Source organism: Salmo salar, chromosome 16, assembly GCF_965601325.2.
Source record: "Salmo salar chromosome 16, fSalSal1, whole genome shotgun sequence".
Classification (NCBI taxonomy): domain Eukaryota; kingdom Metazoa; phylum Chordata; class Actinopteri; order Salmoniformes; family Salmonidae; genus Salmo; species Salmo salar.
In genome coordinates, this window is record NC_138306.1 from 61,095,099 (window position 1) to 61,109,983 (window position 14,885).

General features: G+C 44.9%; 1 protein-coding gene across 1 annotated transcript in view; it reads left to right on the forward strand.

Moving 5' to 3' along the window:
• LOC145861121 (cyclin-dependent kinase-like 5) overlaps positions 1–14,577 on the forward strand; it is a 31,146-nt gene extending 16,569 nt beyond the window's left edge. Inside the window, exons 4-6 of the mRNA XM_082962810.1 lie at positions 11,348–11,393; positions 14,170–14,306; positions 14,452–14,577. Of these exons, the coding sequence (XP_082818936.1) occupies positions 11,348–11,393; positions 14,170–14,306; positions 14,452–14,529 (261 nt within the window). The 3' untranslated portion in view covers positions 14,530–14,577. The remainder of the gene's footprint in view (positions 1–11,347; positions 11,394–14,169; positions 14,307–14,451) is intronic.
• Positions 14,578–14,885: the final 308 nt, after the last annotated feature.

The following is a 14,885-nucleotide window of genomic DNA, read 5'->3' on the forward strand; positions in this document are numbered from 1 at the left end:
AGTGGAATTATGGTTTTAGAAATATTTACAAATTAATACAAGTTTTAAAGCTGAAGTGTCTTGAGTCAATATATATTTAAAAGTAAAACTTTGCTTTTTAATTTAATTTTTAATTGTATTATTTATAAATATATTTTTTAAATGTAACCTGTATTTAACTAGCAAAGTCATTTAAGAACAAATTCTTATTTACAATGATGGCCTACCCTGGCCAAACCTGGATGACACTGGGCCAATTGTGCGCCTTCCTATGGGACTCCCAGTCACGGCCGTATTTGATACAGCCCCAGATTTGAATCAGGGACTGTAGTGACACCTCTTGCACTGAGATGCAGTGTCTTAGACCGCTGCGCCACTCGGGAGCCTGAAACAAGTCACATAATAAGTTGCAGGGACTAACTCTGTGTAATAATCGTTTTTAACAGGATTTTTTTTAATGACTACCTCATCTCTGTACCCCACACATACAATGATCTGTAAGGTACCTCAGTGGAGCAGTGAATTTCAAACACAGATTCAACCACAAAGACCAGGGAGGTTTTCCAATGCCTCACAGAGAAGGGCAGCTATTGGTAGATGGGTAAGGAAGGAAGAGGAAGGAAACTGCTCAGGGATTTCACCATGAGGCCAATGGTGACATTAAAACAGTTAGTGTTTTATGGCTGTGATAGGAGAAAATTGAGGCTAGATCAACAACATTGTAGTTACTCCACAACACTAACCTAATTGACAGAGTGAAAAGAAGGAAACCAGTACAGAATAAATATATTCCAAAACATGCATCCTGTTTGCAACAAGGCACTAAAGTATTACTGCATAAAATGTGGCAAAGCAATTCACTTTCTGTCCTGAATACATAGTGTTATGTTTGGGACAAATCCAACACAACACATTACTGAGTAATGCTCTCCATATTTTCAAGCACAGTGGTGGCTGCATCATGTTATCAAATCTAATTGTATTTGTCACATGCAGCCGAATACAACAGGTGTAGACCTTACAGTGAAATGCTGAATACAACAGGTGTAGACCTCACAGTGAAATGCTGAATACAACAGGTGTAGACCTCACAGTGAAATGCTGAATACAACAGGTGTAGACCTCCACAGTGAAATGCTTACTTACAAGCCCTTAACCAACAGTGCAGTTTTAAGAAAATCCCCCCAAAAGTAAGAGATAAGAATAACAAATAATTAAAGAGCAGCAATAACATTTACATGACATTTTAGTCATTTAGCAGATGCTCTTATCCAGAGCGACTTACAGTAGTGAATACATACATTTCATTAAAAAAAATTATCCGTACTGGTCCCCCGTGGGAATCGAACCCACAACCCTGGCATTGCAAACACCATGTTCTACCAACTGAGCCACACGGGACAATAGTGGGGCTATATACAGGGTGTACCGGTACAGAGTCAATGTGGAGGCTATATACAGGGGGTACCGGTACAGAGTCAATGTGGAGGCTATATACAGGGTGTACCGGTACAGAGTCAATGTGGAGGCTATATACAGGGGGTACCGGTACAGAGTCAATGTGGAGGCTATATACAGGGTGTTACGGTACAGAGTCAATGTGGAGGCTATATACAGGGGGTACCGGTACAGAGTCAATGTGGAGGCTATATACAGGGGGTACCGGTACAGAGTCAATGTGCGGGGGCACAGGTATTGAGGTAATTAATGTACATCTGGGTAGAGTTATTAAAGTGACTCTGCATATACAATAACAGAGAGTAGCAAGGGGGGGGGGGGGGGGGGTGCAATGCAATGCAAATAGTCTGGGTAGCCATTTGATCAGCTGTTCAGGAGTTTTATGGCTTGGGGGGTAGAAGCTGTTTAGAAGCCTCTTGGACCTAGACTTGGCGATTCGGTACTGCTTGCCGTGTGGTAGCAGAGAGAACAGTCTATGACTAGGGTGGCTGGAGTCTTTGACCATTTTTAGGGCCTCCCTCCAATGGGTATGCTTGTAATCGTTAAGGAAGGGGAGTTCTTCCTGGTTCAGTCTGCTTTCCAACAGACACTGGGAGGTGAATTCACCTTTCAGCAGGACAATAACCTGAAACACAAGGCCAACAGGTGTAGGCAGACAGTGAAATGCTTACTTATGGGTCCTTTCAACAATGCAGAGTTAAAGATGAATAACAAATATAAATAACGAGTGAAAATAACATGGCTATATACAGGAATATAAAATAACATGACTATATACAGGGAGTAGAAAACAACATGACTATATACAGGGAGTACCAGGTAATAACATGGCTATATACAGGGAGTACCAGGTAATAACATGGCTATATACAGGGAGTACCAGGTAATAACATGGCTATATACAGGGAGTACCAGGTAATAACATGGCTATATACAGGGAGTACCAGGTAATAACATGACTATATACAGGGAGTAGAAAACAACATGACTATATACAGGGAGTACCAGGTAATAACATGGCTATATACAGGGAGTACCAGGTAATAACATGGCTATATACAGGGAGTACCAGGTAATAACATGGCTATATACAAGGAGTACCAGGTAATAACATGACTATATACAGGGAGTAGAAAACAACATGACTATATACAGGGAGTACCAGGTAATAACATGGCTATATACAGGGAGTACCAGGTAATAACATGGCTATATACAGGGAGTACCAGGTAATAACATGGCTATATACAGGGAGTACCAGGTAATAACATGGTTATATACAGGGAGTACCAGGTAATAACATGACTATATACAGGGAGTACCAGGTAATAACATGGCTATATACAGGGAGTACCAGGTAATAACATGGCTATATACAGGGAGTACCAGGTAATAACATGGCTATATACAGGGAGTACCAGGTAATAACATGGCTATATACAGGGAGTACCAGGTAATAACATGGCTATATACAGGGAGTACCAGGTAATAACATGGCTATATACAGGGGGTACCAGGTAATAACATGGCTATATACAGGGAGTACCAGGTAATAACATGGCTATATACAGGGGTACCAGGTAATAGCGTAGCTATATACAGGTATACCAGGTAATAGTGTAGCTATATACAGGGGGTACCAGGTAATAACATGGCTATATACAGGGAGTACCAGATAATAACATGGCTATATACAGGGAGTACCAGTGCTGTGTTGATATGCAGGGGTACCACTCATTACTGCCACACCACAGGTTGGAAGTCTACATATATATATATATGGCTATATCCAGGGTATATATCCACAGGGTGGAAGTCTACATATATAGATATATATATATGGCTATATCCAGGGTATATATCCACAGGGTGGAAGTCTACATATATAGATATATATATGGCTATATCCAGGGTATATATCCACAGGTTGGAAGTCTACATATATAGATATATATATGGCTATATCCAGGGTATATATCCACAGGGTGGAAGTCTACATATATAGATATATATATGGCTATATCCAGGGTATATATCCACAGGGTGGAAGTCTACATATATAGATATATATATGGCTATATCCAGGGTATATATCCACAGGGTGGAAGTCTACATATATAGATATATATATGGCTATATACAGGGTATATATCCACAGGGTGGAAGTACATATCAGCCGTAATGTGAGTAAATTAACATAGTTGCTCAGCAAAACGGCATATTTGGTGTGTAAAAAAACGTATTTTGAAATTATAACTTGCAGAGCTGGTGAATGGGAGTTTGAATCTGAGCTTTCTGGGCATTACAGAGGTATCTAATGCACCTATTAGCCTATAGAGGATGACTGGTTGGGGAGCACAGAGAGAGATGTCTTGCTGGCTGTTACAGCCTGAGCAGAGATGATGACTAGGACGGTAGGCTAATATTGGCCAAAAATATCAGCCTGACCGATTATAAATCCTCTAATTTTAACACCCAATAAACAGAAAGTGGGACAGGAGAAAGAACTTCTAATGTAGAGTTAAATAGGTCACCTTGTGGCGCTGACTACACAGTCCTATTAGAGGGAGAGAGAGATGGGGGAGAGAGCAGGAGAACTGTGGATGGGACAGTTCTGTGGTCCCCTCGTAGATTAGTGTTATTTTGAGCTGTAGCTATGCTAGTAGTGGGTTGAATTAAAAATATATATATATTTGACCTTTATTTAACCAGGTAGGCTACTTGAGAACAAGTTCTCATTTACAACTGCGACCTGGTCAAGATAAAGCAAAGCAGTGCGACACAAACAACAACACAGAGTTACACATGGAATAAACAAACATACAGTCAATAACACAATAGAAAAAGTCTATATACAGTGTGTGCAAATGGCGTGAGGAGGTAAGGCAATAAATAGGCCATAGTAGCGAAGTAATTACAATTTAGAAAATTAACAGTACAGTGATAGATGTGCAGATGATGATGTGCAAGTAGAAATACTGGTGTGCAAAAAAATTAAATAAAAACAATATGGTGATGAGGTAGGTAGATTGGATGGGCTTATTACAGATGGGCTGTGTACAGCTGCAGCGATCGGTAAGCTGCTAAGGTAGCTGATGCTTAGAGTTAGTGAGGGGGGATATAAGTCTCGAACTTCATAGATTTTTGCAATTCATTCCAGTCATTGGCAGCAGAGAACTGGAAGGAAAGGCGGCCAAAGGAGGTGTTGGCTTTGGGGATGACCAGTGAGATATATCTGCTGTAGCGTGTGCTACGGGTGGGTGTTGTTATCGTGACCAGGGAGCTGAGGTAAGGTGGATCTTTACCTAGCATAGACTTTTATAGATGACCTGGAGCCAGTGGGTCTGGCGACGAATATGTAGCGAGGGCTAGCCGACGAGAGTGTACAGGTGGTGGTGGGTGTGCCATTAGGATATATATGACTGATGATTGGCTGAGATACATTGATGATAAAAAGATTGTGGGAGCTGTTTTGTTAGACTTCAGTGTGGCTTTTAACATTATCGATCATAGTCTGCTGCTGGAAAAACGTATGTGTTATGGCTTTACACCCCCTGCTATATGCTGACTTTCTTTTCTCTAACCAACTAGGCTCGCAATTTAACAACAATGTCTGTCTCTCTCCTCTGATGGGTTCTCCTGTCTGTCCTCTCATCCTGTCTGTCTCTTCTCTCCTGTCTCTCTCTCCTCTCATGGCTCTCCTGTCTGTCTTCTCATCCTGTCTGTCTTCTCATCCTGTCTGTCTTCTCATCCTGTCTCTCTTCTCTCCTGTCTGTCTTCTCTCCTGTCTGTCTTCTCTCCTGTCTGTCTTCTCATCCTGTCTGTCTTCTCATCCTGTCTGTCTTCTCTCCTGTCTGTCTTCTCATCCTCTCTGTATTAGAGGTCGACCGATTATGATTTTTCAACGCCGATCCCGATACCGTTTACTGGAGGACCAAAAAACCCGATACCGATTAATCGGACGATTGTTTTTCATTTATTTATTTGTAATAATGACAATTACAACAATACTGAATGAACACTTATTTTAACTTAATATAATACATCAATATAATCAATTTAGCCTCAAATAAATAATGAAACATGTTCAATTTGGTTTAAATAATGCAAAAACAAAGTGTTGGAGAAGAAAGTAAAAGTGCAATATGTGCCATGTAAAAAAGCTAACGTTTAAGTGCCTTGCTCAGAACATGAGAACATATGAAAGCTGGTGGTTCCTTTTAACATGAGTCTTCAATATTCCCAGGTAAGATGTTTTAGGTTGTAGTTATTATAGGAATTATAGGACTATTTCTCTCTATACGATTTGTATTTCATATACCTTTGACTATTGGATGTACTACAGTATAGCTTCCGTCCCTCTCCTCGCTCCTACCTGGGCTCGAACCAGGAACACATCGACAACAGCCACTCTTGAAGCAGCGTTACCCATGCAGAGCAAGGGGAACAACTACTCCAAGTCTCAGAGCGAGTGACGTTTGAAACGCTATTAGCGCGCACCCGGCTAACTAGCTAGCCATTTCACAGCGGTTACACCAGCCTCATCTTGGGAGTTGATAGGCTTGAAGTCATAAACAGCGCAATGCATTGCGAAGGGCTGCTGGCAAAATGCACTAAAGTGCTATTTTGAATGAATGCTTACGAGCCTGCTGCTGCCTACCATCGCTCAGTCAGACTGCTCTATCAAATCATAGACTTAATTATAACATAATAACACAGAAACACGAGCCTTAGGTCATTAATATGGTCGAATCCGGAAACTATCATCTCGAAAACAAAACGTTATTCCTGTTACATTGCACAACCTTCAGTGTTATGTCATAATTACGTAAAATTCTGGCAAATTAGTTCGCAACGAGCCAGGCGGCCCAAACTGTTGCATATACCCTGACTGCGTGCAATGAACGCAAAATGACACAATTTCACCTAGTTAATATTGCCTGCTAACCTGGATTTCTTTTAGCTAAATATGCAGGTTTAAAAATATATACTTCTGTTTATTGATTTTAAGAAAGGCATTGATGTTTATGGTTAGTTACAGTCATTCAACGATTGTGCTTTTTTCGCAAATGTGCTTTTGTTAAATCATCCCCCGTTTGGCGAAGTCGGCTGTCTTTGATAGGAAGAAATAGTCTTCACAGTTCGCAACGAGCCAGGCGGCCCAAACTGCTGTATATACCCTGACTCTGTTTGCAAGAGAAGTGACACATTTTCCCTAGTTAAAAGAAATTCATGTTAGCAGGCAATATTAACTAAATATGCAGGTTTAAAAATATATACTTGTGTATTGATTTTAAGAAAGGCATTGATGTTTATGGTTGGAGCAACTTGTACCTAAGCGATTATATGCAATGCAGGACAGGCTAGATAAACTAGCAATATCATCAACCATGTGTAGTTAACTAGTGATTATGATTGATTGATTGTTTTTTATAAGATAAGTTTAATGCTAGCTAGCAACTTACCTTGGCTTCTTACTGCATTCGCGTAACAGGCAGGCTCCTCGTGGAGTGCAATGTAAAGCAGGTGGTTAGAGCGTTGGACTAGTTAACCGTAAGGTTGCAAGATTGAATCCCTGAGCTGACAAGGTAAAAATCTGTCGTTCTGCCCCTGAACAAGGCAGTTAACCCACCGTTCCTAGGCCGTCATTGAAAATAAGAATGTATTCTTAACTGACTTGCCAAGTTAAATAAAGGTCTAAAAAAATAAATAAAAAATAAATACAAATCGTCCAAATCGTCATCCAAGAATACCGATTTCCGATTGTTATGAAAACGTGAAATCGGCCCTAATTAATTGGCCATTCCGATGAATCGGCCGACCTCTACTCTGTATCTTCTCTCCTGTCAGTCTTCTCATCCTGTCTCTCTTCTCTTCCTGTCTCTCTTCTCTCCCGCATGTCTTCTCATCCTGTCTCTCTCCTTTCCTGTTTCTCTATCCCTTTGTGGGTTCTCCTGTCTGTCCTCTCTTCCTGTCTGTCTTTATTTGTATTTACAGATGGTCTACAAGTTTGTTATTAAGGTCCATGAAAGTTCACATGTTCCAGAATGCATTTCTGCCAAAAAAAACAACTAATTTTGATTAAAAATAAGTTTATGTTTGTAACGGCTGTCTGAGGAAGAAGTGGACCAAAATGCGGCGGAGTTAGGGTTCGTCATATTTAATTTACGAACACTATGCATTTCACAAAAACAACAAACTGACAGCCAACACAGTCCTGTCAGGTACTACCACAATGACAAGAACAATTACCCACCCCACACAAAGGAAACGTAGGCAACTTATGTGTGACTCCCAATCAACCACAACCCTCTACAGCTGTGCCTGATTGGAAGTCACACGGCCAAAATCAATGAAACAATAAAACACACACTCCCTTCTGCCACATCCTGACCCAACTACACCCTCTACTGGTCAGGACGTGACAATGTTATAACAACTCTCCTGTGAAGTAGTGACCCACGACATGTGCCTTGTTTCCTGAAACGGGTCACATATACAAAAGTATTTGGACACTCCTTCAAATTAGTGGATTTGGCTATTTCAGCCACACCCGTTGCTATAAAATCGAACACACAGCCATGTAATCTCCATAGACAAACATTGGCAGTAGAATGGCCTTACTCAGTCACTTCCAACGTGAATCCGTCATAGGATGCCACCTTTCCAAAAAGTCCGTTTGTCAAATTTCTGCCCTGCTAGAGCTGCCTAGGTTAACTTTTAGTGCTGTTATTGTGAAGTTAAAATGTCTAGGAGCAACAACGGCTCAGACCAGAAGTGGTAGGCTACACAAGCTCACAGAACAAGACTGCTGAGTGCTGAAGCGCGTCCTCGGTTGCAACACTCACTACCGAGTTCCAAACTGCCTCTGGAAGCAACATCAGAACAAGAACAGTTAGTCGGGAGCTTCATGAAATGGGATTCCATGGCTGAGCAGCAGCACGCAAGCCTAAGATCACCATGCGTAACGCCAAGCGTTGGCTGGAGTGGTGTAAAGCTCGCCGCAATTGGACTCTGGAGCAGTGGAAACGCATTCTCTGGAGTGATGAATCACGCTTCACCATCTGGCAGTCCAAAGGACGAATCTGGGTTTGGCGGATACCAGGAGAACGCTAACTGCCCCAATGCATAGTGCTAACTGTAAAGTTTGGTGGAGGAGGAATAATGGTCTGGGGCTGTTTTTCATGGTTCTGGCCCCTTAGTTCCGGTAAAGGGAAATCTTAATGCTGCAGCGTACAATGACATTCTAGACGATTCCGTGCTTCCAACTTTGTAGCAAAGGTTAGGGGAAGGCCCTTTCCTGTTTCAGCATGATACTGCCCCCGTGCACAAAGCGAGGTCTGTAGAGAAATGATTTTTTGAGATCGGTGTGGGAGAACTTGACTGGTCTGCACAGAGCCTTGACCCCGTCGAACACCTTTGGGATGAATTGGAACGGCGACTGCAAGCCAGGTCTAATCACCCAACATCAGTGCCCAACCTCACTAATGGTTTTGTGGCTGAATGGAAGCAAGTCCCCGCTGGAATGTTCCAACATCTAGTAGATGAGTGGAGGCTGTTATAGAAGCAAAGGGGGTGTCATGGATCACTCCGGAACTTTCATTATGCACACCTGTCCCCTATTCCCACTGATTTGTTAATTGTATAAGTGTGTCCTTGGTTTACCAGTGTCCTGTTGATTATTGTTAATATGTCCGTTGGTGCTGTGTGTTTTTGCTTTCGTGCCCTTGTGGATTAGGCAGATGATTACGGGTCTGGTGCCGTGGATTAGGCAGATGATTACGGGTCTGGTCCCGTGTGATAATCATTGTGCAGATGATTACGGGTCTGGTCCCGTGTGATGATAATTGTGCAGATGATTACGGGTCTGGTCCCGTGTGTTAATCATTGTGCAGATGATTACGGGTCTGGTCCCGTGTGTTAATCATTGTGCAGATGATTACGGGTCTGGTCCCGTGTGATAATCATTGTGCAGATGATTACGGGTCTGGTCCCGTGTGATAATCATTGTGCAGATGATTACGGGTCTGGTCCCGTGTGATAATCATTGTGCGCTTGTGTTATTTATCTAGTTTGGGTTTCAACCCCGTGTTTTGTGTAGTGTTTGTTTGGTCTTTGTCCCCGTGCCTTGACACGGCACGCCGGTATTTGGGTATAATAAAAACAACTATTACGCATTCCTGCGTCTGTCTCCCGACCCTTTTATACCGGCATTTTAGGGGGGACCAACTCCAGTTTAATGCCCATGATTTGGGAATGAGATGTTCGACGAGCAGGTGTCCACATACTGTTGGTAATGTAGTATATATATATATATAGGAAGACATATTGAGACCTAGGCCCTGTATTATAAAATACACATTAGACACACTTTAAAAAAATATGTATTTCACATGACTGGGAATACAGATATGCATTTGTTGGTCGCAGATACATAAAAAATGGGCCTCAGGACCTTGTCACTGTATTTTTGTGCATTAAAATTGCCATCCATAAAAATATTATTTTTTGCGTTGTCCATAGCTTATGCCTGCCCATACCATAACCCCACCTCCACCATGGGGTCCATACATACCATAACCCCACCTCCACCATGGGGTCCATACATACCATAACCCCACCGCCACCATGGGGCCCATACCATAACCCCACCTCCACCATGGGGCCCATACCATAACCCCACCTCCACCATGGGGCCCATACCATAACCCCACCTCCACCATGGGGCCCATACCATAACCCCACCTCCACCATGGGGCCCATACCATAACCCCACCTCCACCATGGGGCCCATACCATAACCCCACCTCCACCATGGGGCCCATACCATAACCTCACCGCCACCATGGGGCCCATACCATAACCCCACCTCCACCATGGGGCCCATACCATAACCCCACCTCCACCATGGGGCCCATACCATAACCCCACCGCCACCATGGGGCCCATACCATAACCCCACCTCCACCATGGGGCCCATACCATAACCCCACCTCCACCATGGGGCCCATACCATAACCCCACCTCCACCATGGGGCCCATACCATAACCCCACCTCCACCATGGGGCCCATACCATAACCTCACCGCCACCATGGGGCCCATACCATAACCCCACCTCCACCATGGGGCCCATACCATAACCCCACCGCCACCATGGGGCCCATACCATAACCCCACCGCCACCATGGGGCCCATACCATAACCCCACCTCCACCATGGGGCCCATACCATAACCCCACCTCCACCCTGGGGCACTTTGTTCACAACGTTGACATCAGCAAACCGTTCGCCCACACGACGCCATACACTTGGTCTGTGGTTGTGAGGTCTGTTGGAAGTACTGCCAAATTCTAAAAAAAAAACGTTGGAGGTGGCTTATGGTAGAGAAATTAACATTCAATTCTCTAGCAACAGGTCTGTTGGACATTCCTGCAGTCAGCATGCCAATTATACGCTCCCTCAAAACTTGAGACATCTGCACATTTTAGAGCAGCCTTTTATTGTCCTCAGCACAAGGTGCACCTGTGTAATGATTGTGCTGTTTATTCAGCTTCTTGATATGCCACACCTGTCAGGTGGATGGATTATGTTGGCAAAGGAGAACTGTTCATTAACAGGGATTTAAGATTCTACTGGTTGGTCAGCCTTCTAATCACTGCAGGGTGTTTGTGTTGTAGTGTTGGAGAATTGAGATGTTACAACAGGAAACCAGATAAATATGATCACTGTCTTTCATTATTAATGTCTCTACTGTTCATCTAGAAAGGACAGGCTCTACTGAGCGTGTGCAGACAAGACGGGCTCTACTGAGCGTGTGCAGACAAGACAGGCTCTAGTGAGCGTGTGCAGACAGTCTTCTGAGCAGCAGGGCTGGCACCTTATCAGACTCTCCTCTCTCTTCACTGCAGGAGACCAATGAGATTGTGGCCATTAAGAAGTTCAAGGACAGTGAAGGTAAGAGGCCTGTGTTTAATCAGGAAATAATTAATATTAAGTCCTGTGATAAAGAATGCTCATTTGATCCAGCCAAACCCATCTTCTGTTATGGGTGTCTGTCTGTCTGTCTGTCTGTCTGTCTGTCTGTCTGTCTGTCTGTCTCTCTGTCTCTCTCTCTCTCTCTCTCTCTCTCTCTCTCTCTCTCTCTCTCTCTCTCTCTCTCTCTCTCTCTCTCTCTCCTGTATGCATCTAGTCTCATGGGTTCTCCTGTCTGTCTTCTCATCCTGTTTGTCTCTTCTCTCCTGTCTGTCTTCTCATCCTGTCTCTTCTCTCCTGTCTATCTTCTCATCCTGTCTGTCTCTTCTCTCCTGTCTATCTTCTCATCCTGTCTGTCTCTTCTCTCCTGTCTATCTTCTCATCCTGTCTGTCTCTTCTCTCCTGTCTATCTTCTCATCCTGTCTGTCTCTTCTCTCCTGTCTATCTTCTCATCCTGTCTGTATCTTTTCTCCTGTATGTCTTCTTATCCTGTCTCTCTTCTCTCCTGCATGTCTTCTCATCCTGTCTCTCTCCTTTCCTGTCTCTCTATCCCTTTGTGGGTTCTCCTGTCTGTCCTCTCATCCTGTCTGTCTTTCCTCTCATGGTTCTCCTGTCTGGCTTCACATCCTGTCTGTTCTCTCCTCTCATCCTGTCTCTCCTCTCTTCCTGTCTGTCCTCTATTCCTGTCTGTCCTCTCATCCTGTCTGTCTCCTCTCATCCTGTCTGTCCTCTCCTCTCCTCTTTTTTTTTGGGGGGGGGGGGGTTAGAAGGGGTTGGGGGGGGGTAGAAGGATTACTTTATCCTATCCCAGGTATTCCTTAAAGAGGTGGGGTTTCAGGTGTCTCCGGAAGGTGGTGATTGACTCCGCTGTCCTGGCGTCGTGAGGGAGCTTGTTCCACCATTGGGGTGCCAGAGCAGCGAACAGTTTTGACTGGGCTGAGCGGGGGGGCCAGCAGGCCAGAGGTGGATGAACGCAGTGCCCTTGTTTGGGTGTACGGACTGATCAGAGCCTGAAGGTACGGAGGTGCCGTTCCCCTCACAGCTCCGTAGGCAAGCACCATGGTCTTGTAGCGGATGCGAGCTTCAACTGGAAGCCAGTGGAGAGAGCGGAGGAGCGGGGTGACGTGAGAGAACTTGGGAAGGTTGAACACCAGACGGGCTGCGGCGTTCTGGATGGGTTGTAGGGGTTTAATGGCACAGGCAGGGAGCCCAGCCAACAGCGAGTTGCAGTAATCCAGACGGGAGATGACAAGTGCCTGGATTAGGACCTGCGCCGCTTCCTGTGTGAGGCAGGGTCGTACTCTGCGAATGTTGTAGAGCATGAACCTACAGGATTGGGTCACCGCCTTGATGTTAGCGGAGAACGACAGGGTGTTGTCCAGGGTCACGCCAAGGCTCTTAGCACTCTGGGAGGAGGACACAATGGAGTTGTCAACCGTGATGGCGAGATCATGGAATGGGCAGTCCTTCCCCGGGAGGAAGAGCAGCTCCGTCTTGCCGAGGTTCAGCTTGAGGTGGTGATCTGTCATCCACACTGATATGTCTGCCAGACATGCAGAGATGCGATTCGCCACCTGGTTATCAGAAGGGGGAAAGGAGAAGATGAATTGTGTGTCGTCTGCGTAGCAATGATAGGAGAGACCATGTGAGGATATGACAGAGCCAAGTGACTTGGTGTATAGCGAGAATAGGAGAGGGCCTAGAACTGAGCTTGGGGGACACCAGTGGTGAGAGCACGTGGTGCGGAGACAGATTCTCGCCACGCCACCTGGTAGGAGCGACCTGTCAGGTAGGACGCAATCCAATAGTGAGCCGCGCCGGAGTTGCCCAACTCGGAGAGGGTGGAGAGGAGGATCTGATGGTTCACAGTATCAAAGGCGCAGATAGGTCTAGAAGGATGAGAGCAGAGGAGAGAGAGTTAGCTTTAGCAGTGCGGAGAGCCTCCGTGACACAGAGAAGAGCAGTCTCAGTTGAATGACCAGTCTTGAAACCTGACTGATTTGGATCAAGAAGGTCATTCTGAGAGAGATAGCAAAAGAGCTGGCCAAGGACGGCACGTTCAAGAGTTTTGGAGAGAAAAAAAAGAAGGGATGTAGTTGTCTGTAGTTGTTGACATCGGAGGGATCGAGTGTAGGTTTTTTGAGAAAGGGTGCAACTCTCGCTCTCTTGAGGACGGAAGGGACGTAGCCAGCGGTCAAGGATGAGTTGATGAGCGAGGTGAGGTAAGGGAGAAGGTCTCCGGAAATGGTCTGGAGAAGAGAGGAGGGGATAGGGTCAAGCGGGCAGGTTGTTGGGCAGCCGGCCGTCACAAGACGCGAGATTTCATCTGGAGAGAGAGGGGAGAAAGAGGTCAAAGCATAGGGTAGGGCAATGTGAGCAGGACCAGCGGTGTTGTTTGACTTAGCAAACGAGGATCGGATGTCGTCAACCTTCTTTTCAAAATGGTTGACGAAGTCATCCGCAGAGAGGGAGGAGGGGGGGGGAAGGATTCAGGAGGGAGGAGAAGGTGGCAAAGAGCTTCCTAGGGTTAGAGGCAGATGCTTGAAATTTAGAGTGGTAGAAAGTGGCTTTAGCAGCAGAGACAGAGGAAGAAAATGTAGAGAGGAGGGAGTGAAAAGATGCCAGGTCTGCAGGGAACTCTTCCTGTCTGTCCACTCCTCTCTTCCTGTCTATTTCCACTCCTCTCATCCTGTCTGTCCTCTCCTCTCGTCCTGTCTGTCTCTTCTCCTCTCATCCTGTCTGTCTCTCCTTTCCCCAGAGAATGAAGAGGTTAAGGAGACCACACTCCGGGAGCTGAAGATGCTCCGAACGCTGAAGCAGGAGAATATCGTGGAGCTGAAGGAAGCCTTCCGCAGGAGGGGGAAACTCTACCTGGTGTTTGAGTATGTAGAGAAGGTAAGACTAGCTTCACTCCTGCAGTGAATATTGATTATATCTCAGAATAATAATACTTCTGAAGCCTTCAAATTATAGTTCAGATGTTGATCAAATAAATAGTCCAGGAGATTGATTGTGATCCCTTCTGTTGGGTCTCTTCCAGAACATGCTGGAGCTGCTGGAGGAACTTCCTAACGGAGTTCCGTCTGATAAAGTCAGGAACTACAATCTACACAGCTGATCAAAGCTATCCATTGGTGTCATAAGAACGACATAGTGCACCGGGGTAAGGAGACATGATGCTATAGGAACCAGAACCAACTAACACAGCTTTAATATGTGAGCCACATGTGTCCCGTGTGGCTCAGTTGGTAGAGCATGGTGTTTGCAACGCCAGGGTTGTGGGTTCGATGTCCCATGGGGGACCAGTACGGGGGGGAGAATTTTTTTTTAATGAAATGTATGCATTCACTACTGTAAGTCGCTCTGGATAAGAGCGTCTGCTAAATGACTAAAATGTAAATGTAAAATACCGGAGCCTCAGCCTTCCATTAGGCCCTAGTGCAGCTCTTCAGGTAATATGAAGTCCCAGCATCT